Raw genomic sequence first — 27066 nt, forward strand, 5'->3', positions numbered from 1 at the left:
GTTAATTTCGAAAAATAGTATTCTTACTAGGGATAATTTGCTTCATAGGAGGTGGAAAGGGCATAGTGGTTGTGGTTTCTGTGGCTGTGATGAAACGGTAGACCACTTATTCTTAGAATATCCTGTAGCCAAATTCGTTTGGAGGGTGGTGTGCTGTTTTTGGGGATCAGCAAAGGGCCTTCCTCCATGAACAACATGTATAGTTGGGTTTGTGGATTTCCCATTGTGATGTGCAATAGTATTACTATTGGTCTTTTTGTTGTATGTTGGTCTATTTGGAAAGCACGAAATCTACTCTGTTTTCAGAATAAAAGTCTTGGTGATCCAGCTAACCTGGTATTTTCTGTATGTTATTGGTTGGAATACTAGGCATCATTACAGAAACCTGAGTCTCGGAGGAGGATGCAGACATGTGCTGTATTACTGCGAGCAATGGTGACTAATGTGCTTGGTAGATCGCATGGCTGGGGAGTGATGAAGCGTTTGGCTGCCAGCTGATGTTGTGCCGCCTGGCTTGGTTCTTAGACTGTTTGGTCCTTGTTTTTTTAGCACTTCGGTTTGCTCCTTGTGATGTAATGGTCGTTTCGAATTTGGCTGGCAGTCGGTAGTACTGTCAGTTTTTCATTTTTTTTTCTGTTGAACCTCTAAAACACTGAACCATGTTGGTTCCACTAATGGAATCAGCCTTTTCTCTTAAAAAAAAACATCTGAAAGCAAAGAAATAGATTCATCTGGACGCAGAGGAATAGGTACTGAAGATCTCCAAGGAAAAGAAGGATATGTTCTGAAGCTTAAGGATTGTTCATTAGTAAAGGACAGTGTCAGATCAAAACAGTAGATGCTGGTATGTTTTTGTTGTGGTATTCGACAATTTGTAAAGATCAAGTATCGGTTGGTATAACCGTATAAGCCAGCTGTAGATTCGACATGTGTGTTTATGTTGCGCATGCTCACAAACTTGAACTAGGAAACGGGCACTCACATCATACCTTTTTACTGATCATGCCTTCTTTAACACTTTCAGTAGCATCGATGCCGCTGCAGCAAATAGCCTTCTTGGTTCATGATCTGGTGCTGTACCCAACAGCATTTTGCGTTGATGATTAACCGATGTACCAAAGAGGCTTCTGGGTTGGTGATTAACCGCAGTACCAAATAGGCTTCTGGGTTGGTGATTAACCGCCATACCACACAGCATTCCGGGTTTGTGATTACATACTGCTTGAGGAATTGTGCCAACCACAGGAGGTTTTGCCTTTGAGGTTGCTTTCTTTGCCCATTTGGGATTAATCTGGACAGGAAAGTTGACAGATAACACCGATCTCCACCATGGGAAAAAACTTCTCCTTGCGAATTTGTGCTCCCATCTTCTAGGTCGTCTCTTTCTTGCACCCTGGCTCAGGCCCATAAAGATCAGAATGTTCGAAACCCACAAACATCAGGTATTTCAGTGCAACCTACCAGCAGTACTCAAAATCTAGTTATATTTTACCATGAGAGAGAACAATTTTATCACATGTACTAAATAAATTTCTCGAGTTGCCAAAAGCATGAGAAACTCCTGAGCTTCAGATCAGTTCATCTTGGATAATGTTAACTATATGTGAACATGATCTAAAATTTAACCCTCAGAATTAAATAATCCATCTTTCGGCATGATTTAATACTTTGATATCTTTACCTTTGCTACTGTGCGCAGGTAATCCATTTCTAGAGCTTCCCTGGTTACAGCACCTTTTCCCCCTGTTTTCCATCACATCCATCACAAAATAATTAGGGTTTTTTTCATGGCACCTTGAAAGAAACGCTTCAGTCAGAATACACAGATACCACGTTTTGTAGCCATGTCCTCAATGTACAAGACATCATGATAGGGGCAGCTTGAAGAAAAAGCAGAAGAAATAATTAAATAAAAACCAATCAATTGTGTACATGTATGCAAAATCAGAATCATCGAAGCATGGAAAACGTACAGGTCCCCAATGTTTATGCATTCAGGAGTAGGACAAAAACCAACATCCTTAAGAATCATTGAAACACGTTCAAGGACCTCCAAATGGGGCACCTGAATGAAATAAGGCACCTGCATGACAATTTTAACTTGTGAGAGCTATGTCATGAGCACCATCACATAATAAATTGAGACTTAGAGATTACAAAGAGTTATTTGCAGTGGAAACAGGAAATTAATATTAACATAATACAAGTGGAAAGGCAAAAGAAAACTTACAAACAAAAATAAAATTGTAATATGGATATTTTTTATGAGATAAATAAAATATGCGTTAACACAAATTCTGCCTGTTATTTTGTTTCAATTTTCTAAACTTACAAACGATTGTTTAGTTCTGGCTTTCTAAAAGTTAAATGTGTTGAAATTTTTCACAAGACAACAGCCCAGACAAGTTCCATGAGGTGAGTCATGGTTGTCCCAACAGTGTGTAATTCAAACTAAACTTCAAAAACATTTAGTTCGACAACCTGGTTTAAAGAAGTGATCAGGGTTTCTTACATTCTGTCGTTTGGGGGGGGGGGGGGGGCTATAGCCAATGTTTTCTATTCATGCACCACCATGAACAATAACATTCATGACAATGCCAGATAACAGGTACAAAATAGGCGATGCTTATATACGTAAAATTTCATTGAGATACTTGGTGATAGCTTATTTCCAATTCATTATGAATTACTGGTGTCATTTCCCATTTATTATTTTACCATGTTTCACATGTGCCATCATCATTCACTCTACAGGTATAACATGAGCTTTACAGGTTAAATATTAAGTCAGGTCCCTCGCAACAAAAAATAATCAGGCCAATGTTTCAAGCTAGAGCTAGAACCCATCCTAGCATGTCAAAACAGGAATAATGATTATTTAGGTCCCAAAAACATATTGGGTGTCTGATGTTCTTCTGAATTGCTAACAGAACTGTAGTTGAAATCATGGAAGTCATAACATCTTGATTTGAAACTGTGCAAGTACTAAAACAAACAACATTACCACCAGAAATCGTTCAACCAACATAGATACTACAGTACTTCCATAAATTTATATTTCATATAAAACCAAATTGGCTTGCATAATTACCAATAAATCAAAAAGAAATTACTGCAGTGCTTTTGTTAACTTAGGACATGAATCTAGTGCATAAACAAGAACTTAATAGTTTCAGTACTGTGATTAATTGTAGATAATATTTACTATGTCCAATAAATAAGAGTTGATGAAGGGTGGTTCATACGCGCCTCCAACCTAGGAATTACTAAAATGTGAATATACCAATATATGCAAATTTAGTAAAGCGGAGAAAATAGAGCCATTGTACTGCAACGACCAACAATATGATACCTCTAGATGCTTCCGAATGTATGAATCAAGACCTTCACCAGCTTTGGAAATTACATGAACAAGCATCATTGTCGTATTATTAAGTTTAATCTTTGCCTCCTCTTCTTGGCCCTTCTCAGACTGTAAAGCGATTTGGCTGTCCAGAATACGCTCATGGATAATAGCAAACCCATCTTGCTTACTTTTTGTTTTTATCTTTGCGGAAGTTCCCATGCGTATTTGCTCTTGAGCTGTCAGGAGCAAAACAGCTGTCTGGGCAAGCTTCCCCTCTTTTATGTAATTCCACAGCTCATCCAACAGATTATCTGTGTGTCTTGCGATCATCCTAGTCGTATCCAAGAAGATCTTCTGCAAAAACCACCAACATAGAACAAGACTGAGTTCCTTTAGAATTTATAGGCAATGGGGTAGTGCTGAGCAACTTAAATTTTTTGTTCCCACCACCAATCAAAAGAAAATCGCGTTTTCAAATTTGTTAACAGCAGCGTGGAATGGTCTTTCTCCACAAAAACTAAAAAAAAATGTTGTCAGACATAGCATATGGAACAATTCTGACAAACAAGGGGAGATGTAAGAATGTAAGGTCCTTGGCCATTGCTATGTCAGTTGTTTGAGATATTTGAAAACTTCCTTTTCGTATACTGAATAAACTAATTGTAAATTGTTTACGGGTGGACTGAGACAAACCATTTCAGGTAGACACAGAAGATGGATGAGCTTGAAGATATAGTTGGCATCTGCCTCACTGTAATCCCAGTGCTCTTGGTCAGGACATAGACTGTCTTCCAGATACTTATGCAGGCACGTGTTGTCAACTGCAACATGGAGTGGCAGTAGGCCCTCAATGACCTTATCGCCGGCTGTGCGTAGATTGGCCGAGGCACCATGGCGGAAGAGCAACTAAATCATGTCAACATTGAACATTTCAGCAGCTCGGTGGAGGGGAAAGGACCCAGACGAGTTCATGCAGTTGGGACCGCCCCGGCATCCATGGAGCTCAGGTGCCTGGCCCTCCAAGACAACTTTGACACATCGCACCGCATCATTCATAATCATCATGTTCAAAGCTTCTGGGGTGATGAGCGAGCCCCATCGCGTGCCTATCCAATTCCCCCTCAAGAAGTGGAGGAAGCGTCGGACGCTATCTTTTCCCAGGATGGGATCCAAACGGTCCGATGAACCATGAAACGCATGATTTATCGACTACGATGATCCATTCGAAATCAGAAGGGTCAAAGGAAATCAGTTATCCGATTAGCAAAGCAAAATAAAATAAATGAAATCTTGCTGAAATGCATCATAAGACAATAAAGCAAAACGTTGCAGTAGGGAGGTTGCACACACAAAAATACTGCAGGACAAAGTAACTATAACGAAATGAAGTTGAGTTACAGAGAACCTCAGGGGTGCGGTCTGGGACAATTATACTGGATGCTATGTGGATACCAAGTGCGATGTCTCTCTTTTCTATCCGCTGAGAAGGGAGGGGGATGTGTCGCCGTTAGGAGCTATGACTAAGGAAGTAAATAGGATGTTATAAAGAAAGAAAAAAGGAGAACTGCCAAATCATTCTGGTTAGAAGAGAAATATCAAAAAGTTAGTTAGTTACTTCACCTTAGAGGTTAAGTTGGCAAAGATAAAAGGGTTAGTCACATCATCAGGAGGATCGAATGGATGATAGAGCATATCCCATGGATCGTTATCATCGGCGCTTGATCCGTCTGTACTAGTATCTTCACGACAAACAGTTTCCTTTGCCTCCTTGTGCATTCTCTCCATAGGTGCCGAACTGGCCTGGAATTCCAGTTTACTGTTTGTTTGGCTGAAACAAGTTTAACCTGTAATTGTAACCCAAATCAACTTGGTACCTAGTTTAGCTCGACATCTTTTTTAGAGAGTGGAGCAATATGAAGCTGGGATGCTACAGTTTCTAAGGAACCTCAAAACTTCATATAAATGTCAAACATGGCAATTTCATCAGTTAGCAAAAAGAAAAAACATAGTTCATAAAACAGACTTACAAGTACTGCAGTATGGTAGGAGTAAATTCTTATATGGTACACAATTTTACAATAAACGCTTCAACTCTAAAATGGCTTGATTCGATTGAAAAATACTTTGACAAGTACATGAATATTAAAGCATCAGTCAATCACTGATGTACAAGACAATGATGATAAAATGGACCCTCGTATTTCTACACAGATGCACCATCATTGGAAAAAGAACACCAGTGCCGCAAACTAGATGAAAATGTGTGTTTGGCCTGAGTCTGAGTATTTATAAAAGTGCCGCTTATAACATGGATATAATACATAGGTTGGGAACGTGCCAACTGAACTATATGTAAGCCTAGCAAATAAGCAAATTAGCAATCACAAAGCCAAGTTTCATTTTTGCACAAGAAGCTTCTTAAACCAAAACACATTTTCATCAGACGACAAGTTCAGAAAATAAGTACTAGTACTTTATTTCCATCCAAAATCCATGAAGAATCGAAATTATGAGAATACCACAGGCTCCAGCAACAACCCAATAAATAAAACAAATAGTAGTAGTTGAAATCCAGAATATCACTGACACTGTCATCTTAAAAATAATGCAGTACGCATAATAAAGTACCCTTTGCTATAAAGAGACGCTTAAGGATTATTTCAGCACTGACTGATCAACCGGTTCATTCAAATCCCATTTTAGGAAGCAAAGAAGGAAAGGGGCGTGAAGTCCGCGATGGTGGCTCTATTTGCTATTGAGTTACGCTTGGCTGGAACTGTAATAAAAATACTCCTAACTATAAGATTTAAGATAATCTAGCTTTGTCGTAAGTCAAACTTCTCAAAGCTTGACCAGGTTTATAGAAAAAATGCACTCCTAACATCTACGATATCAAATAAGTATACTACGAAGATATATATATATATATATCATGACAAATTTAATAAAATTAATTTAGAGTTTAGATGTTGTCAGATTTATCAATAAATTTGGTCAAATTTGAAGAAGTTTGACTTGAGACAAATCTAGAACATCTTATACTTAGGAACGGAAGGCTTAAAATTTAGGGTGTGGCTATTCTCAGTCGCCTGATTTTTAAAAAAAAGTCTTAAATCTCAGTTAACTTATCAGAAACATTGGATTAAGATCTCAGGGTCATCTTCATTCTTCCCTCTCCCACGTGCTATCGTTGAATTAAGATCCGACGGAGACAAGCACGTCGACCGATCTCTAACTGAAAAACAGACGACTTTTTAGTAGTAAAATTTAAGCATATGGCCACGGATTTATCATGCTATGAATAAAAGGATTAAAATGCAACCAAACGTAACTCTGATATATATATAAAAAAAGTACTTCCGGACGGACGAAGTAACAAAGATTTAAACTTTATGTGCCTGATCGAGATCTGCTGCGATACCGAAGGCAAGCAAAGAACTTTCTCCAAATCAAAAGAAAGAGCATCGATCGCGCTGTTCTGGCTGGGTATTAAGGGGACAATCTCTGGCGGAAATCGCCGGACGACAGGGGATGGCAGGTAGAAGAAGAAGCTAGGGATCCGCCCGTTAAGCAGCCGGAGACAGAGAAAATCATAGGATACAATGGTCGTCAATCTACCTGCGAATTGTGGCTCGTAGTAGCAGCCGGGACTTGGGGCACAGCGGGCGTGAGGAAGAGTAGGGTTCGTGATTTTTTGTATCATATACAGTATACGGAGTAGTACTGTATTAGTAGTGGTACTTTTCGTGGTTATATTTTTTTTACTATACTAAACTTTTTGTTTAAATTGCCGCCGGAGGTCATTTTTGTTTCCGTTTTATTTTCTTGACCGATGGATTCGTCCCCCAATCCGTTACACCCCGTTTGGATGTAGATATTCAACCCCATAATTCGGAATTGGTATTGAGTGTCCTCCAATTCATCTGTTTGGATGGTCTTGGAATCAGTGATTGGAATTCTCTTCAAATTCCAATCGGTACCCTTCGCAACTACGAGCGCCCTCAACCAATTCCGAGCTCTTCCGCTCGGTTTTGGGTTGAATTTGCCCACTTCCCGCACCCTCCCCCACGTGCGTTCACTTATACCTCTTCGCTCGCTCCTGTACAACAAAAAGAAGCCGGTAGAGAAAGAAGAGGAGGAGAAACAGGAGGCCCCCATCCTCACTGCCGTCTGAGCTCTCCAGCGGCCCTCCTTCCCCGGATCTAGCGAGACCCTCCGCCGCCGTCTCTGGGCTGCCATTGCGCCCGACCTCTTCCCCGTCCCCGCCCGTTGCTTCCGCCCCATCCCCTTTTCGAGATCCGCCGTCGCCGTCTCCGGCGAGATCCGGCGCTGCCGCCTCCAGCCCGTCCGCTGCTACCCCGTCCCATCCTTCTGCCGCCCCGTTCTTCACCTTGTCCAGCGAGATCCGACGCTGCCGCCTCCGGCCCGTCCGCTGCTACCCCGTTCCATCCTTCAGCCGCCCCGTTCTTCACCGTATCCAGCGAGATCCACGGCCGGAGGCCCGCCTGCTGCTACCTCGTTGGCAGCGCGCCGTTCTTCCCTGGATCCGGCAAGATTCGCCGCGCCGTCTTTGGCCTAGCCCGGTGCCACGCGGCCACGCCTCCCTCCTTTTGTCTTTCAACCGACGGAAGCCATGAGCCCAGCCATGAAATTTCCCCTCACTCATCTCCTTTCCTCTTTGATTTTTGTGCTGCTGTACGGAGAAGTTGTGCTGCCGTATGGAGAATTTTCTGGACGGGGAATTTGTTTTCACTTTTTTTGTAACGTTGTCACTGTAATGGATATTGTTATTAGAATATTTTTCATGTTTTTCTGTTTTTAAAGTAGTATATAATAATTGTACAGTTTCTTAATTTACAATTCCGTTGTTTCTACATCCAAACATGAATTGGAATTGAGTGTACTTTACAATTCCAACTATCAATTACATGCATATCCAAACAGCTACAATGGTATTGTAGGCCAATTCTATTTAGACTCAGAATTGGAATTCCTACTCAATTCAATTCCACACCTTGAATATCTACATCCAAATAAAGCCTTAGTACTTTTTGGGTTTTCAGATATAAAAATAACTAGTAAAATACCCGTGCGTTGCAACGAACCACCCCACTCTCACTCAAAAATTGGAACTACCATAGAGAGTATGCATGTGCGGCTGTGCTCTCATCTATGCTCTTAACTGAGCGCATAGATTTCTGCCGGTAAGTCATTATTTCCCCATAAGAACAGCTAATAAGCAGTTAAAAAGAGATCAAGCTTGCCTTCAATAAATGGGAACAGGAAGGAACTCATCAGCCCCAGATGGCGATCGATCATTTGACATCGACACATTGAACAAGTTATTGTTGACTTGGTAACAACTCATAATACATAGAAGCTTATCTCGTGGTGATTTGAAGGAATTAATCTTCTACAACTCTTTAACTACAAGCTAGAGTGAGATGAGCACCCACAGAAAATTTAGGATTTGCTAAAGAAGCACACGTACTCTTTCCTGCAAATGCAAAATGAAGAAACGAGGTAGAAATCGACACGACGCGAATGCAGATTGCAAATGATGTCTCTTTAACTTTGACTACATGTGCTCTCAAAAACTTGATCGTCAATGAGAAATAGTAGAAGACGTTGCGCTACCCTGTACGACGCCACAACTGAACTCAGCAAGAACGAGACATGGGTGTTAATTACAACGGACGTCTCATATCCCCCACTCGGCCAATCGAAACAATTTCGAGGAAGCATAGGAGTATACTGAAACATGGCAGAGAATAGCAGACAGGCAGCGTAGCAGGGGAAGCTTGGGGATTAATCCCCTGAATTTACCAAGCAACCCACCGAAGTCGAAGATTGCTACAATGCTACGAGTCGCATTGCATCACCATTCACCGATCTGTCTGGATTTGAAAAGCTGCCTGCTACTACGCAGAGTTCCCGAGAGCGGAATATGAACGAAGAACTGAGACTTAAGACAGACTGTTCACTGCTGTGATGGTGCACCTTGATCGGAACCTTTGGGCAGGGAGAAGATGGATGGTCAATCCTGGCCGCCTGGAGCACGCCCTCGCAACAGGTATGGATCCCGGCCTCTTTTGCCGCCGCCACACGAGATTCGGCGCGGGAGACGGGCTAAGGCGCGGTGGCCTCGGGAGCGGAGGAAGGATAGGGGATCAGGCGGGGAAGGGGAGGGATCGGGGCGGGACGGGCACGCGACTGTTGACGGCCGGCGGCGCAAGGCAGGCAGAAAAAGATCTGTTCTCCTTTTCTGTTTAGGATGCGTGGGACGGCAGGAAAATAACGTTTCGTTTGAGGAAGAAGAGTTCGGGGAAGGGAGGAGGCAGATCCACACGACGCGAGAAAAAAAAGGAAAAAGTTGAGGAGGTACCGCGACGACCACCAACTCCAATTTAATAAATTGATATAGATAAGATTTTATAGTTTTTGTTGACTGTTAAAAAACAATAACATTTAATGTTTTAATCAAAATCAATAGACTTATTATGAAATATATTGCCGTGGCATATTTATTCAAAATAGTAGATTTAATATGTAGCAATAAGTTTGGTCAAAGTATCAAAAATTTGAGGCTTGCAAAATCTTAATTCGCGCCCTCCACGCTGCAGCATCATGTCTTTTGGTCCATTGGCCTCCGCAACCCTGCCAAAGTAAGTTAGAATTGCGATCGGGCATGCACCGCTGAAAAATTAATCCCATGATCAACATGGGCTAGTCAGTCAGTGTCGATCGATCAAATGGTGAAGAGATGCAACAACAACAAAAGTAATCTACAAATGAAATGCCCGATCGGCAAGAATATAGTATGAATTTCGATGGATTTGGATATTAACCTCTCAGCAATCTGGCTACTTTCAGACAACAGATCTGCCAAAAACACACACACACACACACACACACACAAAACATTCCCGGCCGGTCAAATTAAAAACTTGCATTTCTACAGATTACCAGCAGACCGATTCTGAGATCAGAGCAAAATCATAAGGCAGACTTAATTACTGCCTGTTCATTAAGTATGTTGACCAACTACATACTATGAGTTCAAAAAAATACTATGAGTAGTGTCAAAACCATCCATCAATCACCTGCTCTCTACAAGCACTTGTTCACAAGCTACGACTCACCTGATATTATAGTCTCTTGTACACTAATAGTATTGCCAAACTAAGCTATATGTCACCGTCTAGGAACAAATTAATAGTAGAATGAGAGGAAACCCTAATTAATAATGATGTCAAGGAATTAATATTCGAACAAGAACCCTAATAAATGATGTCACTTGGATGTCCTCGGATCATTCCGGATCAGCTTCCACATTCGGGTACCGCAACGCGCTGTCCGCTGAAACAAAGAAATAAATCCCCATGATCAGTCAGTTAGTGAGATGGATCAACTGATCAAATCAATGGTGAAGAAGAGCTCGATTCGAATGGAGATGGGACCTGGCGTGCCGTGTGCGACGATGACGATGTCGATGCGGTCGTTGCTGACGGGGAGGTTGACGAGGAGCGGCGAGAGCTCGGCGTAGCGGCCGGCCCTGACGCAGAGCGTGGTGTGCAGCGCCGACCGGTTCTGCCCCAGCAGGTTGGCCAGCGTCAGCCGCAGCTGCATCAGGCTGTTGGTGTTGATCCTCACCGTCCTCCACCCGGCCTCGTCCACCGCCCCGCTCGCCGCCGCCCGCACGTACCTCACCACCCTCGCCACCTCCTGCTCCGTCGCCGGCGCCCTCCTCCTCCTCATCTCCTGCACCCCAATCGATCAACAGTCAGCGATTCGAGACACGATTAATTTGAAATTGGATTTGGAATTGGGGATCTCGATCTGAGCTCATCAATGGCGGACGCACCTGGGCGGGGGGGTCGACGAGGGTGGGCCGCTCGAGCCGAGCAGGAACAGCCTCGACGCTCCACTGCAGCATGGTGCTCCCCGTATCCCCGGCGACAGTCACCGCCATCCGCCACCGGAGGTACTTCCCGTTGGCGCGGAGGTATCTCCCCGCGGCGGAGCGGAGCACGAAGGAGCGGCGGCGGCGGATGGCCTGCCAGAGGAGGCCCTGTGGGGTGTTCCGGTGCGGCCGGCCGTGCTGGACCGCCGTTACGCCGTGGGCCGGGCCCGTGGAGGCCTGGATGTCCGTGGCGAAGAGGTAGCGGCCGTAGGCGCCACGCAGGAGCACGAACGGGCCGCCCTCGGCGCCCGGGGAGCCCGCCAGGTGCTGCACGGCCCATACGGTGTTGTGGGAGAGCCGCTGGCCCGTTAGGCAGATGCTCCGCCCGTCGTCGTCGGCGGCCAGGTACTTGTTCCGCCGGACTTGGCAACGGAGACGCACGAAGTAGACGCCGTCGAACACGTCCATCCTGTCCGTTGATCGCGTCACGCGGCGCAAGCCATTCTCTCCGATCGATGGAGCTTGCTTGCGCGGGAGAGTGTGCAGTGGCGTTTGAATCGCGCGCGAGAGGGAGCTAGACGACGACGACGCCTTCCTCTGACGAGGTGGGCCCGCCGGGCAGGCGTACGTCGACGTTGCCGCTGCCGGCGTCGAGATCGATGATCAGCGGCGGCGGCGGCAGGCGGATCAGGAGGTCGAGATCGATGAGGGCGATTTGGATCTCTGTGTTGTGTGTCAGTGTGGACGAACGATCGATCGATCGATCGGGCTAGCTAGCTAGCTCGCTCGTCCTTAATTTCAGGAGATGTGCATTCAGAACGAAGGTGTCCTGAACTCCTGAGACTTTGCATGCAGGCAGAAACAAGAGGAATTGAAGCTAATTATAGTGGGTTGACTGGACAGCGGAGGCGGTAACGCTAACGCGATCTACTCCAGCTTCATAGCCACTCGTTTACCCGGGGCCACCAAATTAACTTATTTTGTGTTATATTAGAGAAAGTTAATTAACAGGAAAGACACCGCTTGTGTCAGGTAACACATTTTTGCATGTTACATTTTTCTTTCTTCTCTCTCTTTTGTGTCAGTCACTATGGTCTCACGTAAAGACCAATCATTATTTTCTCTAATATATATGTTTCTTTTGTACAATAAGTTTAGAGGGCCACTTATATCTTTTGTATAATTTGACTAGTTGGTACGTATTACAGTATGACAGGTACATGTACACTAGACAATGGTACATAAACATTTTTTAGTAAAAATTCTACGAAATGTATTGTCGTGTATGATAATAAAAATCAGCCATTGTTTAATTCCAAAATACGGTACATGTTAAATGTACGCAAAGACACATCAAAATAAGTACATCACTATCATGGTAATTAAAGTTAGCACCTTGTACCTCGTGTTTTAATTACATAAATTAGCCATTGTCAATATAAAGTGTACATCGTACCTCGTCCGCAACGAAAGTTAGTACATGTTAGTACCTTGTACCTCGTCATTTAATTTACATAAATCAGTCATTGTAATCGGTACCTAGTACCTCATCCGCAACGAAAGTTAGTACATCATGTTAGTACCTTGTACCTCGTCGTTTAATTTACATAAATCAGCCATTGTATATCTAAAATGTAGACAGTACCTAGTACCTCATCCGCAACGAAAGTTAGTACTAAGTGGAGTACTTTCTCAACCTCAGTACCTCATCAATTTTTAGTACGTAGCAAATACAACAAGGTGCATGTCAAGTACATTAGAACAATTAACAATATTTCGTCAATTTTATATCCTCAACAATTTTAAGTACCTTCTCAATTTGATGTACATCAAGGTACATGTCAAGTAACTTAACAATTTGTGATATCAAGTCCTTGTACATCAATCCGTGCAAAAATAAGTACACGACAAGTACCTTCTCAATTTGATGTACATCACTAAAATTCACATTAAAATACATCAAACAAATCAATTTCCATTGATTGTTATACAATTAAATACCTAAGTACCTCCTCGATCCTCATAGTACCTGGCACGGTCTGGTATCCAGTGGCAATCCTCAATTCCATGGGAACGAAGAATCGCCCCAAGCAAAGCATCAAGCGTCGGGAAGATCTTGTTACCCGACTGAGTTGAAGGAGGAGAGGCAGGGGCCCAAGCAAATTCCGTGGCTGTCGTCCTCTCCATCGAGGGCGAGCTTGGCGAAGTGGCAGACCGAACTAGAGAGCGCCATGGCTGTGGCCGCCGCGAGCGCGACGGAGCCGCCCATGGTCACGGGTACAGTGAGTGAGGCCGAGGATTCGTCGGACGGCGGACGGCGTCCCGCACGGCGGCGGCGGCCGAGACGAGGCCCCGCATGGCAGCGGCGACCCGTGGCGTCGGCGAAGATCGTGGTCTTGCCGGAGGTGGCGGCGCGAAGATCGGGAGTTAAAAGAGGGAGAAAGAGAGAGAGGAGTGGGGAAGATGGGGATGTGAGGAGAGAGAGATGGCCAGACACATCCGACCGCTAATTACTAGGTGCCAGAGGATTAACAGAACGTGAGTGGACACGTGTGTGGACAATACCGTAGGTGTAGATCGCGTTAGCGGCACGGAGAGGTTTGGCGGGTTGACTGTGGTGTGGATATGCTCTTATTGCTTCTCAAAGAATGGTGCCCACGCACATATTTCCATGTTTAACTGGTAGATCAAACCCAATATAAATCTCTTTTATAACTACTAGACGATAAGGTTACAATCCTCAACCAAAAAGGCTACTAATTGCATGCAGGAGAAATTATTCGCAAATTCGATCACACACAAGACGAGAAACAATTGTGGCTATATTCCTCACGCATGCTTCATCGAGTAGAAACTTGAAGCTCACTATTGTCACATAGTATGAACGAATCACCCCAGATGGTAATTTCATGTACATGAGAGGGAATGAAGGAGGCAAGAATGAAACAAATATGAGGGAGAAGATAGAGGCGCGCTATACAGAGGAGGGTATGTAGAGTGACAGTCAAGTAGCAAACGATTGGATGAATTAGGACAGTCCCGATGTTTCACCATGTATACAATATCTAAAATATAGTAGTGTCACGAAACCAAAATTTGATGTGTCAACCTATTTGATGAAAAAAAAGAGACAACGTATCTTTGTCTGGATAAAACTGTAGCATTGAACGCACCAGGATTTTTTTATTCTTCCCTCATGAAACAAATTAAATGAGAGTTTATTTATTTAGACACGACATTAGAAGACAATCCGTCCGAGGAGCTGTATATCTAAACATATATAGCATACGATGCAACATAATATATGGTGCAATGGACTTCACAAAATTTTTCCTACGTGGCGCACTGGCTCTTCTAATTGTCTTTGTTGCATTTTGCCTATATGACACATACCTAACGAAGAAAGATGATGAAACTAGACCTAGGCATGGGTGTCCGAAATTGATGCAAAAATCATTTTATATATCAGAAATATTTTCTTTAGCAAAAGAAATACTTCCTCCGACTCATATTAATTATCTCAATTTTTTTCAAATATGGATGTACTCCATCTATCCCTAAAAAATTTCTAGATACATGTAATATTTTGACAACTAATATTGATTGGAGGAAGTAATTAATTAATTTAATAAAAAAAACCATTTCTCCAGGCCTTGTGTGATTTTGCAGCGGGGGCGTCTGGCTGGAAACTACGGAAACTGAAGAAGGCAACAGTACTTCCGCACGCCGGAGGCGGAGGCGACCCCGCGCGTGCTTCTGGCTGACACGCAGGGCCCGCCGCCGAGCCCTTTCCCCACTTCGTCTAAGCGCCGCCGCCATCAATCGATCGATCGCCTCTGCTAGGCTAGGTCGGCTCCTCCCTGATCCGCTCCTCTGCTCCGGGCCATGGCGGACGAGGCGGCGCTGCCGGTGGCGGCGGCAGCGGGGAGGGAGAAGGAGAGGGAGAGGGAAGAACGCCGCCGCTGGCTGGCCCGGTGCGCCCTCGCCGTCGTCGGCATCATGAGCACCCTTCTCGTCTACGGCGTCCTCCAGGTACGTCCCCCCGCCCGCCCGCCCTTCCATCCCTCCCTCCAACCCCCGTTCTCGAATCGATTCACTCGTGCCGCTAGGGTGCGCTAGTGGCGGCGGCGCCATCCCCCGTTCTCCAAGCATTAAAAAAAAACTTCTTGTAGCACGCGGTATGCTGTTTCTGGATTTGGTTTAGCATGACTTCACTCACCTGAACTGCTGAAGAGGACCATCGACTGTCTTGTCCTGTTAGTTTGCTTCGCCACAAAAATTCATATGGAGAGAAGGGACCTGTATAACATTGGAAACTTTTTTCGAATATACGAATTTAATGGTAGTAGAATTTTTTGTGGTACACAACCTACATAATGTTAGTCTAATTAATGGTCAAAGTTGAACCTTGATATGTTGGTGCTCCACTAAAATTGGACAGAGGAAGTACTCACAAATATTACTCACTGTTCAAACTGGATGATGCACGTTAACATTTCAGTGCTGCGGAAACTGGTTACTTTGGTTGTTCATTAACTAAACCAGCACCAGTTTTTTTACAGCATAATTGGATTGGTTTCTGATTTCAATGTTATGCAGGAAAAACTCATGAGAGTTCCCTATGGAGCAGACAAGGAGTTCTTTAAATACTCACTTTTTCTTGTTTTCTGTAACCGTATCACTACATCTATGGTGTCTGCCCTGGTCTTACTGGTAGGTTTTTGCCCCTAGTGTTAATTATTATACTTGAATTTTTCTGAATCTGTCACATACTTAATTATGTATATTCATGCAGTCGAGTAAAAAATCCACAGACCCGGTCGCTCCAATTCAGAAATACTGTGTTGTCTCCTTGTCAAACATACTGACCACAACTTGCCAGTATGAGGTTATATATTGGTTGTGTTCCTGTATCAGTAGTGCTGCTGCTGTTGTTTTGTATTGCTAGGGTACTAAATACATGGCATGATTGTTTCAGGCCCTCAAGTACGTGAGTTTCCCGGTCCAAACTCTTGCCAAATGTGCGAAAATGATTCCTGTCATGGTAATCTCTGTTATACCTTAGCCTGCGATCTAACCTGATTTTCATGCATCTTCACTGTCTACCTGAAGAGTATAAGGCTATAGGCATCTTTCATTTGCTACCTTTTACTTTCTAGTTAGTTGATTGATGAAAGCAATTAAACTGCAAGTAGGCTAGCTTGGTGCTAATGGTAATTGGACCAATGTGAATGGAGTGGCTCTTCACAAGAAGGAAAAAAAATTAGCGTGAGAGTGATACTGTGCAAGATTATTCTGAGGCTTTCAGTTCATCTAAATAATACCAATGTTCTGGTCTGTTTCTGTATCATTCAAAAGGCAGAAAATCGCCGTTTTAAATTATCTTCAGTATGGTTTATTTTTGTCTTCCATAATTTACATATTCTGATTCCACTCATGGACATCAAGATGGTGCCTTGTTATGACCATTGTCTTCCTTTTGATTGCTTGGTAGATTTGGGGCACGATAATGATGAAAAAGAGATACGGTGGGAAAGATTACTTCTTTGCAGTCATTGTGACTATGGGTTGCTCATTGTTCATTTTATTCCCGGTAATCTACATCTCCAACTCTTTCCCCTGCATTGTTGATCATCACATCATTGTATACTGGATGATTCTCTCTCAACGAGAAAATGTAGCGGAGAACACATGGAAATTCCATGTGCTATCAATACTACATCTGCACACAACATTACTGATTAGGCAGTACCGCGGTAATACATTCTAGGATTGAATTAAAATCAGGATGTGGATGGGGTTTTATCGACCGCAAAAAACTACACTAGTCAGCATGTTTGGTCATGTGGATCAGGGATTGATAATAAGAAATCAATTACTTCTGTAGTTCTGTTTGGTAATTATCATGCTGAACTTTTGGTAATTCTGCTGAAGTGTTTTTTTCTTTCTGATCTTCATGGATGCAGGCATCAATGGATGTCAGCCCACTCAATAAAAGCAGAGAAAGCACTGTTTGGGGTGTTTCACTCATGCTTGGTTATCTTGGGTACAACTTCTGTTTATCTGCTACTTGTTTCCATGCTAGGAAAATAACAATGGCAATAATACTTCAACTCATGAGACAACTATGATATCCTACAATGATTGCTCGGTTTTGTATAACTTTGCGATTTCACAGCTGTATTTGATATGCAGACTGCTTTTATTTACCTTTCTTCAAAAGTCTGCTGCTGTATAGTTTGATATATCTAGTAAAAACTAAAATATTGAACAAGGAAAAATCAAGTTATTTCCACTGGCCCAAGAGTTATAGTGCTCTAGGGAATTAGTACAGGTGCAGTGGTCAATATTGGGCTACTGGCTTGCAAAGTTTATTGCATTGTTACTTTCTTTGATTCAGCTCACACTCAGATTTCTAACTAATGTGATCCCATTTCCTTCTTGTTTTTCTGAATCTCTAGATTTGATGGTTTCACAAGCACCTTCCAAGATAAACTGTTCAAAGGGTATGACATGGAAATACACAACCAAATATTCTACACGACAATGTGCTCTTGTGTTCTTAGTTTAAGTGGTAATCTCTTACTCAAATACTTATCTCGTCTTTTGATTTTGTCTTGCTTTACCTCCCCATAATTTAATTTTAAGTTCGTGTTGGTCAGCGCTTCTTTACTTCTTGATTTTATCAATGTTTTTGCCTGTTAATCTGTTACACATACCACTGTGCAATACACTATTACTTCTTGCTTTGACTGATTTTATGTGTTCATTTTACAGGACTTATTCTCCAGAATCATCTCATTCCAGCTGTGGACTTTATGGTTCGTCATCCAGATTGCTTCTACGACGTCATAATCTTATCCACTGTAAGACTTCCCTTTTAATTCATTAAAATGCAATCTTGCTTGTTCCATTTTAACCCAAATGAAGCACTAGAACTAGAGAATATAAAGCATATTAACATAAACCTGATGGATATGGGTGGGGGCAGAGATAATATCAGATTATCTCAGATGAAAATAAACATTGTGAGATTTCCTGTCTGTGGCAGGACATGAAATCTAGGACAAGTTGCACTTGTAGTTATCACAGATTTGCATCCTCCAATGCCCACAACTTGAAGCTACACTTCAATTGTTTGAATAATGGATCCAAGTTATGTTTCCGCCATGGGTTTTAACTTCCATGTTGTTTCAGGTTGCAACAGCTAGCCAGTTCTTCATATCATATACCATCCGAACATTCGGCGCCCTCACATTCGCTACAATAATGACAACTCGACAGGTGGATACTGTCCTCACCACACATGCTTGTGTTTGTATCACTCAGCCATTTGCTAACAGCAACCCATCATCATATGTTTCTGCAGCTGGTGAGTATACTCCTGTCCTGTGTTTGGTTCGTACATCCCCTTAGCTGGATGCAATGGGTTGGTGCTGTAAGTCATCTATCTCTTTTGTCATCTGTCACCCCCACAACATTTCATGCCTTCATTTGAATCACAACTGACGCTGTCTGCTACCAGGCCATTGTATTCGGTGCCTTATACGGGAAGAGCTTCTCGAGAAGCAAGCCACAAAAGGCAGCCCCATCATCGCAGGGTTCCATACCCAATTCCGCTAACAGCAGTTGACAGGAAATAACATAGGAAATACGGAACCTCCTGATCTACCGGTCGCCTTTTCGCTGTTCCGGACACAAGTTTCCATGTCCGAGGCGAATGACACCCCTGACGGAGTTAACTCAGATCCTGGACAGACAGGTTGTAGGATCATCATGCCTCAGCTCCTGATCAACCTGGGCGGAGGGAACTTTGAAGGCTAAGCCGGGAGGGAACTTTGAAGGCTAAGCCGGAGAGGTCTATTAGTTTAGCATCCAGTGACAGTTTCTCGAGGCAAACCTATGGCAAATTAGTGAGCTCTGATAGCTTTTTAGATTGTGTGGTGGTGTCTCATGCAGCAGGTAGCCTGCCTGCGTTGATGTATGTAAAATTACCTATTTACCTCTAGAGGAACTTTTTTTTTAGAGCTGCAAAAGGTTCACCAGCCCTGTTCCATTGCATAGCATGAAACAACCAGATTCAGTAGAAAACGTGACGTTTTAGTTTTTTTACAGCAAAGGTGACACTTTTTGTCAACTCACAAAATACTGACATTTTAGTTTTTTTACAGCAAAGGTGACACTTTTTGTCAACTTGCAAAACAGTTCTGAAAATCCAGAACAGTATTGCCAAACAACGTTCCGGGGCAAAGAGGCCGCCTACGTTTTAACATGCTCCATATCTGTCGCAGCATCACCTCCTGCATTTCATTCCTGACCACACCCAATAAACAGGTCATTGCAAAATTTCCAAGTAGCTAGCCCACATCGATCATAGCTGATGAGATCATATTAGTCACATCATGTGCTCCCTCTGTCCCAAAATAAGTGACGTAGAACTATATGATGGATAGAGTATTCGTTTTATTACCTTGCAAAAAAAAACAATATTCGTTTCTTGCTCCACCAACAGTTGGCAACATTCTCATACTTCAGAGCAATGCTTCTCTGCACAATCTCTTATACTTTTGAGCCCACATTATCTTAAACCACATGGCAGCAGTCAGAATAGTCAATGAGCAACTGTTTGACCGTTTCACTTTTGTTGCATAACAGACAAGATTTATCCTCAACCTTTTACGTTTAAGTACTTCTTGTGAGGCAATGATAAGTAACTTATGAGGAAAAGGAACATGTAGTTCCGACCCGTGTCCCTGTTCCGTGTCACGATCGAATTTGATTATAACTAATTACTTTGTGCTCTAGTTAAATCCCGACAAAGAGTTGTCCTCTAATCACATTTTCGAATCCGTCTCCCGGCCGTACGGCCCCGCCCTCGCAACAGCGTCCGCACGCTTTATAAAGGGAAAACAAGGCAAAAGCCCCTGGTTAACACTAGTCGCCCTTGTCCTTGTACGAAAAGAGAGAAACTAGTTCCTTCGCCGTCAGAGAGAGCGAGAGAGCAATCGAGCGCCGGCACAATGATCATCGGCATGCCCCCAAAGTTCGACGACAACGACGACGAAGGCGCGGTCTTCAGCAGCAGCACGCCGCCGCTGCTGATGGCGGCACCTCCGGCGCCGGTGACCGACGATTACGATTACGCCGACTACGGCCGGTATGACGACGATTACAAGGAGTTCCCGCCGCCGGGCCCGGACACGGTGATCGAGTCCACCGGCCACGGCCGGACTATCGTCCTGATGCGCGACGACGACGACGACGAAGTTGCGCGGCAGAAGAAGAAGAAGCTGCCGGAGCGCGACGCCTTCTGCAGGCTCCCTGCCCCCGCCGCCGCTTCTGCCGTTGAGACCAAGCGACAAGATCCGGCGGCGCCGGACAACGAAGACGTAGCCGTGGCTGCTGCTGTAGTAGCCGATGCTGATGAATTCTATGATGCTCCAGAGGAGATCATCGGCGATCAGAAGGAAGCCGCGGCAGGGCAGCAGCAACAGCAGAAGGACGGGAAGGAAGAGGATGTCGGCGATCAGCAGGAAGCCGCAGGGCGGCAGCAGCTGCAGGAGCAGGACGGCGGCGGCGAGAAGGAAGAGGAGCAGGAGGAGGATTTGCTTGTTTTGTTAAACCCTCGACCTCTGCATCAGAATGAAAAGAAAATGCGGAGTAGTACTTAGCTACGCGTAACCATGCCGTGGGTACTGGCAGGAGAGTTTTTCTTTACATGCTTAACAGTATCGTTTTTTTTGTCATGTCTTGTTCTTAAGTCAGGTCTCTAAAAAAAATGCTTAAAAGAATATGTACAATGCAAGGTGATTAAATAGGTGCTTACGAAAATAAACCAAACATTTTCTTAAGCACCGGTGCTTATTTGTATAGAGGAGATGCCAAGTTAGGCATCTGCTTAGTCTAAATAAGCACCGATGCTTAACAAAAACCGGTTAATTTTCCTGTAAAGTTCTAGTAGGCAGTCTTTTATTTTCACCGGACACGAGAGTAATCACGTGTGTTGATTTGTTAGTCATGTTTTCTATTTGTAATACCATCGTGATTCTATTAGGATTTATAAGTGGATATATAAACATGTTCAATGCAAAGTGCTTAAGAAGGTGCTTGCACAAAAAAAATAAAGTTTTGTCTAAGCACTGGTGCTTGTGTTCTATAGGACAGGTGCTTAATTAGACATCTTTACTAGTATAAAAATAAGCACTGGTGCTTGAGAATAAACCGGTCTAATTTTGTAACACTACCTTAAACACCTAGCATTGAACACGCTCGAATTGTGTTCCCGGGACGTTGCCAGTGTCCACGTCGTGGAGGGAGTAGTACGTGAAAGTAGATTGAGGATATACGGGTTACGGATTAGCATCTACTCTCTTTAGTTTTTTTTTTACAGAAAACAAATGTCTTTCTAAGACAATTATACGACAAGACACCCAATGCATGGCAAGATTTGTGCTTGACCAACAATTAGGACTCTTTTCCAAAATGTAAGGCACCAATGCACGGCAAGATTTAATGGGACAACTAAATGTGAGTTTCTTTTACTCCATGTGACAAAAAATATATATGACTTGGGACATCACATTACAGTAGCAGGTATGTATGTTCACAACAAGTACGGATGATCACGAGTAGCACATCCAGAATTTAATTGCACTGCTAATAACAACATGTGAGGAGAACAGCAAAAAGACTCAGACTCCAGGTTAAAAGTCAAGACCAATGCTTAGAAGCCAGGTTGATTACAGATCTCTGTACTTCTCTGAGATGTATCAAGAATTTTTAAGGGGTAAAAAACAACATGGCGATCTCCCAGCTTGCGGGCTTACATTACAGAGGAGCAGACAATATACACCCAGTTGTGCCAAAACCCGATGATGCATGTGTGTTAATTCACACAGATACAACGCCATGGCAGCCTCCTGCCGTTTTGACACAAGCAAATCATGGAAAAGGTACGGCAGAACTCGCCAATCCATCTGTTCTACTAATGGAATATGTAGCCTATATGTTCAGGGGGGGAACTGTTGTCGCGGCTTTATACCTCGCTGACAGTCGCCGGAGCATGGAGCGACGATGCTGGAGGAAATGCCTTCACTGAATTGATGTTTTGCGGCTGAGTTTGTTAAAGCTACTAAGAATACCCTGACCTACTTGTTAACGAGCATCTAGCACTTCCAAGAGTTTATCAGTTTCATGCTCCTTGAAAATCTGCATTGTTCAAGTTCAACAGGTTATAACTTATGAATTGTCAAGAACAAGCAATCTGAGACTGACATGGAGCAAAATTGTTCACAGGACTTGGGCATTGCTACTAGTTTCCAACACAAGTCCACACGTGCTCCTAGTCATTTGCAAGGAGAAAATAACTAATGGCTAAGCAACATTAGGACAAGATAAAGTTTGTTCCATGCATTGGGTCAAGATTCAGCCAAGACTATTGGACTCCAGTAATAAAAGCAGTGAGCATGGTTCTAGGGTTCGACAAGAAACAACCATATTAATTTAATTCAATGTACCATGGGCTGATAAGATATGTAGCTAATAAATGAAAATTTAACCTAAGATCCATGTCCTCTGATGAATGAACCAGTCCATAAACAGGATAAATTTATTCTGTATTTTGTTTGTGGGGTCACACAGCAAAGGGCCAGCTGCAAGAACTTGCATTAATGCAGGTTAGGCAGAGCACAAGTTCTTCCTTTAGGGACATGGAGCATGAAGTAGGTGTCGCCTAACATCTAACATTTTTTTCTTGGTGGTAAATATGCAAACAGAAACCATAATGACTTATTAATCACTATATCAAATGGCCGGACATTGTTTTTGCCATCCACATTTAAAACTTTGCCAACCCAAAGCCCTACTTTAGTAGTGTCAATCATCTGAACCACATATCTAGTGAAAGCTGTTTGGCACAAGAAATTACACACACCAGCTACGAAAGTCAAAACTAACAAGACTTCCTCTTCCTAAGATGGTCCAATACTTTATTTCTACGCGAGGTTGTGAAATTTGTGATGCATGACCATAAATGAATATACCCAACATCTGTGTCCAGTAATTACTTCTAAACTTTTCAATCAGTGGTCTTGTTACAAACGAAGATATATAAAACTAAGGAGTAAAAGATAGCTCTGAGAAGTTATCACCATTGTCTATTGGTATTGAACAAAAGAGCAAAGTTTTTAATTTCCGATTCAAATTATAGAGATCAATAAGGTGGTTGAAGTAGAAGTCTTTTATAACCCAAACAAGTATCAGGCTTTAAAATGTAGGTGTTTATACAATTTGCAAATATTCTAGAAATACATTTCTGTAGGTGTACCACAAAATTGATCCACCTATGCACAATCTTACTACACTAAAAGCATATCGTATGGTATGTGTTTTCCTTAATAAGAACACCATTGATGTTACCATATTAGTGGCATCAATAATCACAAGGGATATGAGGCAAGAGTTCAATATAGGATAACAGTAAGGACTAAGCAATAATAAATAATGGATTTCCATAACATGCAGTAAACTCAATATTGCCAGAAGTTCAGCAATAATTGAGAACCTATCTGAGCAGGCTGGCATTATGTATGGTCATCATGTAAATTTAGGACTTCAAACTAAGCATTCTTCTACATCGTACACTATCCATAAATATATCCTAGTTAACATATAGAGTAGAATACACAAAAGAGATGTGTATAATATGCACGCACCTTAACAGGAAGAGAGTTGCTGAACCCCTTCTGATTAAGAAAATCACCAGCAACTTGCTGCCAATCAATAGTGTCAACTCCTTTACTGCTCTCATATTCACCTCCTATCCATATGCATAGCGTTCTAACTGCCTCTGCACTACTGCTAGCATCAGGAGTAACAAAAATAAAAACCGTTTCTGGGTGAAGATCCTTGCGGGCGAATGTAGTTAACTTTTCCATGCAGGGCCAGCGGTAGACTAGTAATTGTACACAACTGCAAGCCTCTGAGTTACTGTCAGTATACTCTACTAACCTAGTCTCACCGTCTGTCGTTGAATTATTACCGGTGCATTTTTCTGGGTGAGGAACACCAGCAAGCTGCTTCACACCATTGGTATTGCTCTTATCCATGACTTCCCCTGCTGTGTGGCTACTAGGCGGTGCCCTTGGTGGTAGTACTAGATCCTTTGGAAGTGATGGTAGCTTCAGAGGTGAAAATCCTCCTCTTCGTTCTGCTATAGATGAGACCTTAGAAGGAGAGTGTAACGATCCGAGGACAGGCTTTGAAGGTTCCTCACTAGATGACTGGCGGAGGGGAGACCTAGATGATGGCACCAAAGCGTGGGGCAAATTAGATGAAGCAGGTGAAAGACCAAGTGATGGTGGGGAGCTAGCTGAAGGTGACAGAGAGGGTGAGTCTGAACTATACTTTGAACTGATGCTTGAATCCGATGAAAAAGAGCTCGGAGAAAGGAAAGGTGGTGATATTGATGCCTCTGCAGCCAAGTGCTGTACGCGTGGATCCAAATCCCTGATTAGAGCAGAATCTGAATAAACTCGAGATAGCGACCGAGTGACAAACTTGTGTCTTAGTAAACTCCAGCTACTTTCTCTTGCTGGAAGATGGGTCTCATCCCCAGCCCCGGAAGATGAGAACGCTGGAACAACACCCCCAGTTATCGCTTTGTATACGAGCTCAAAATCAGAATCATAAGATTCCACTCTCCGGCTTCCCAGACCAGTCCTGGATGCTGAATCAATCTGCTCCTTGCTAAGCTTTACATTGCTATCTGAATGAAGAGGTGCGCTCGAAAAGGCCTCCCAAAATTCAGGTTGCTCCAGCCCTTCTCTGACAACTTTGATATGACCTTGCACCTTCTCATACCTCACCACCTGAAACGCCGCCGCTCTCGCATCCTTCTCCATCACTTGATCACATCTCAGTCCAACCCAAACATAGATCAATGAGGCTATGTGAACTATGAATGCACCCCTGGAGTCCAGGGCAGCAGGTGAGGGCTCATTCAGCATCTTGGGCACTAAATGCAGTGGAGCATAAGGTGAGTGAGGTGCCATCCGATACATCCGGAGCACTGAGTTTGGGGACAGCGGAATGGCATGCACCCGCTTCTGGCACTGGAGCAGCTGGCAGGCAAACCCCATGTTCGGATTGGCGATCCCCCGGGCAGCCTTCACAAACTGGAACGCATCGTCAAAGCTCTGCCCTTCCCTCCACATCAGATACGCTATCACCAGCGACGTCGAGCGCGATACCCCTTGGCAGCAATGCACAAACACGCGGCCACTCTGCTCCCTCACGTCTTCAAAATAATCAAACACGTCATACAAGATGCTGGTGATGTCCTCCGTGGGGCTGTCCTGCAGCCATAGCGTGCGGTACACGAGGTCCGACTTGAAGTACTCCGGGCAGACGAATCCCACGCAGTTGAGCACATGGGTGATCCCGTTCTTGCGCAGAATTTCGCGGTTCTTGGCGACGGCATCGCCGCCGAGGTAGACGTGCTCAGCAACCTTGGAGCACTCCTTGTCGAAGAAGGCGATCTGGTCCTTGCGGCCCTGCGACCGGAGCGTGGAGAGGTCGAGCCGGAGCCCCTCGCCGGGCTTGGCGGAGGCCGGTCCGCCGCAGCCAGCCTTGGACGCACCTGGGGTGGTGGGGTTGGGCCACTCGCCCACGTCGTCGGAGCCGGCCTTGGGCCACTCGTCGAGGCTGCGGCGAGTGATGGCGAGCGGCTGAAGCGGCGGGAGGCAGGACCGGCCCTTGGACCGCGGCGTCAGCGGCGGCGGCGGAGGGACCAGGCGGGCCGGGCCACCACCCCCTACCGCCCCCTCCTTCGCTGCCTCACCCACCCGGGACGCCGACCACGACGCGGAGCGCCAGAACTTCTTCCCCGCGGCGGCGCCGCCGTCGTCGGGGTTGGCCATGGGGCCACGAATCACAGCTCCCGCCCCCACTCTGCTCCACAAAATCACACACACCATAACCACCGGATTCAGACGCCATTCCTGACAGATTCCTCGCCCAAAAAAACAACAGCCCCCCAAAAAATCCCCCAAAAATCCGTACCTGATCCAAGAAACCACGAACCGGGTCTCAAATCCGCAGACGGCGAAGCGATCCTCGGCGAGCCGGAGCGCGCGGATCGGGAGATCGATGCGAGGCGAGCAGCGCCGGTCTCGGGGAAGGGGAAGAAGGAACGAAGGAGGAGAGAGCGAAGGAAGGAAGGAAAGCGTAAAGTGGGTGAGGGTTTTGAGGAGGAGGGCGTATGTCGGATGCGCCTCGAGATTCGTGCGGGGTTGCGGATCGGACGGCTGCCTGCTGGGTCCGTGGGGCCCGGGTTTGACGGGGAGGGTTGCGTTGACTGGTCTCGAAAGAAAACAAGACAAGTTGGGCTGCCTCTCACAGAAAAATGTTCGGTGTACCTGCTCTTTGGACACTGCCTATAGATATAGAAATAGCAAAATTTAAGTTCAAAGAAAGGAAAGAAATACAGCGAATTTGTAGTGGCCAAGTTCGACTTATTTTTGGATTTATAGGTTCATAAGGAGGAGACACTTTAATTCAGGAACATTTAGAAAAAAAAAACGGAGGAGACACTCACACCACGACACGCACATGCAAAGATGTTTGATTATGCCGCGGTACGGATGCTTGGTAAAACAATGAACCCTAGGAAGTATCATTGTGCGTCAGTTCCATTGATGTGTCTGGCTACATGATTATTATCGGAAGCTTAAAGGGGGAGTCGTGTCAAGTTTTCTTGTCGCACTAAAATTAAATAAGGAAGGGAGTTGTTCAAGTTTTTTGTCGCACTAAATTTAAT

The 27066-nt window shown here is 44.2% G+C and overlaps 3 protein-coding genes and 1 pseudogene across 4 annotated transcripts; 1 reads left to right on the plus strand and 3 right to left on the minus strand.

Annotated features, from left to right (window-relative positions):
- Positions 1-1813: 1813 nt before the first annotated feature.
- On the minus strand, positions 1814-5131 carry LOC100838281 (annotated as a pseudogene).
- A 5207-nt stretch (positions 5132-10338) lies between these two features.
- LOC104582764 lies at positions 10339-12623 on the minus strand. Its single transcript, XM_010233469.3, has 3 exons — positions 11211-12623; positions 10807-11107; positions 10339-10705 (listed from the first exon to the last, which is right to left on the minus strand). The coding sequence occupies exons 1-3, from the start codon at positions 11715-11717 to the stop codon at positions 10659-10661; spliced, it is 855 nt and encodes a 284-aa protein (XP_010231771.1). The 5' UTR covers positions 11718-12623; the 3' UTR covers positions 10339-10658.
- A 2300-nt stretch (positions 12624-14923) lies between these two features.
- On the plus strand, positions 14924-19368 carry LOC100822435 (UDP-galactose/UDP-glucose transporter 5). Its single transcript, XM_003568961.4, has 11 exons — positions 14924-15281; positions 15849-15962; positions 16045-16137; positions 16228-16293; positions 16744-16842; positions 17216-17295; positions 17711-17823; positions 18027-18115; positions 18447-18533; positions 18619-18687; positions 18775-19368. Exons 1-11 carry the CDS (start codon positions 15135-15137, stop codon positions 18880-18882), a joined length of 1065 nt encoding a protein of 354 aa, XP_003569009.1. The 5' UTR covers positions 14924-15134; the 3' UTR covers positions 18883-19368.
- A 2551-nt stretch (positions 19369-21919) lies between these two features.
- Positions 21920-26473, minus strand: LOC100822747 (protein-tyrosine-phosphatase MKP1). 2 transcript variants are annotated; one of them, XM_024458465.1, is made up of 4 exons: positions 26310-26473; positions 24654-26198; positions 23963-24545; positions 21920-22457 (listed from the first exon to the last, which is right to left on the minus strand). In XM_024458465.1, the coding sequence occupies exons 2-4, from the start codon at positions 26165-26167 to the stop codon at positions 22404-22406; spliced, it is 2151 nt and encodes a 716-aa protein (XP_024314233.1). In that variant the 5' UTR covers positions 26168-26198; positions 26310-26473; the 3' UTR covers positions 21920-22403. The 2 variants fall into 2 exon arrangements, with proteins under 2 accessions (XP_024314233.1, XP_003569010.1); XM_003568962.4 differs by having other exon boundaries at positions 23963-26198.
- Positions 26474-27066: the final 593 nt, after the last annotated feature.

Source organism: Brachypodium distachyon, chromosome 2 (genome assembly GCF_000005505.3).
Source record: "Brachypodium distachyon strain Bd21 chromosome 2, Brachypodium_distachyon_v3.0, whole genome shotgun sequence".
Taxonomy (NCBI): Eukaryota; Viridiplantae; Streptophyta; class Magnoliopsida; order Poales; family Poaceae; genus Brachypodium; species Brachypodium distachyon.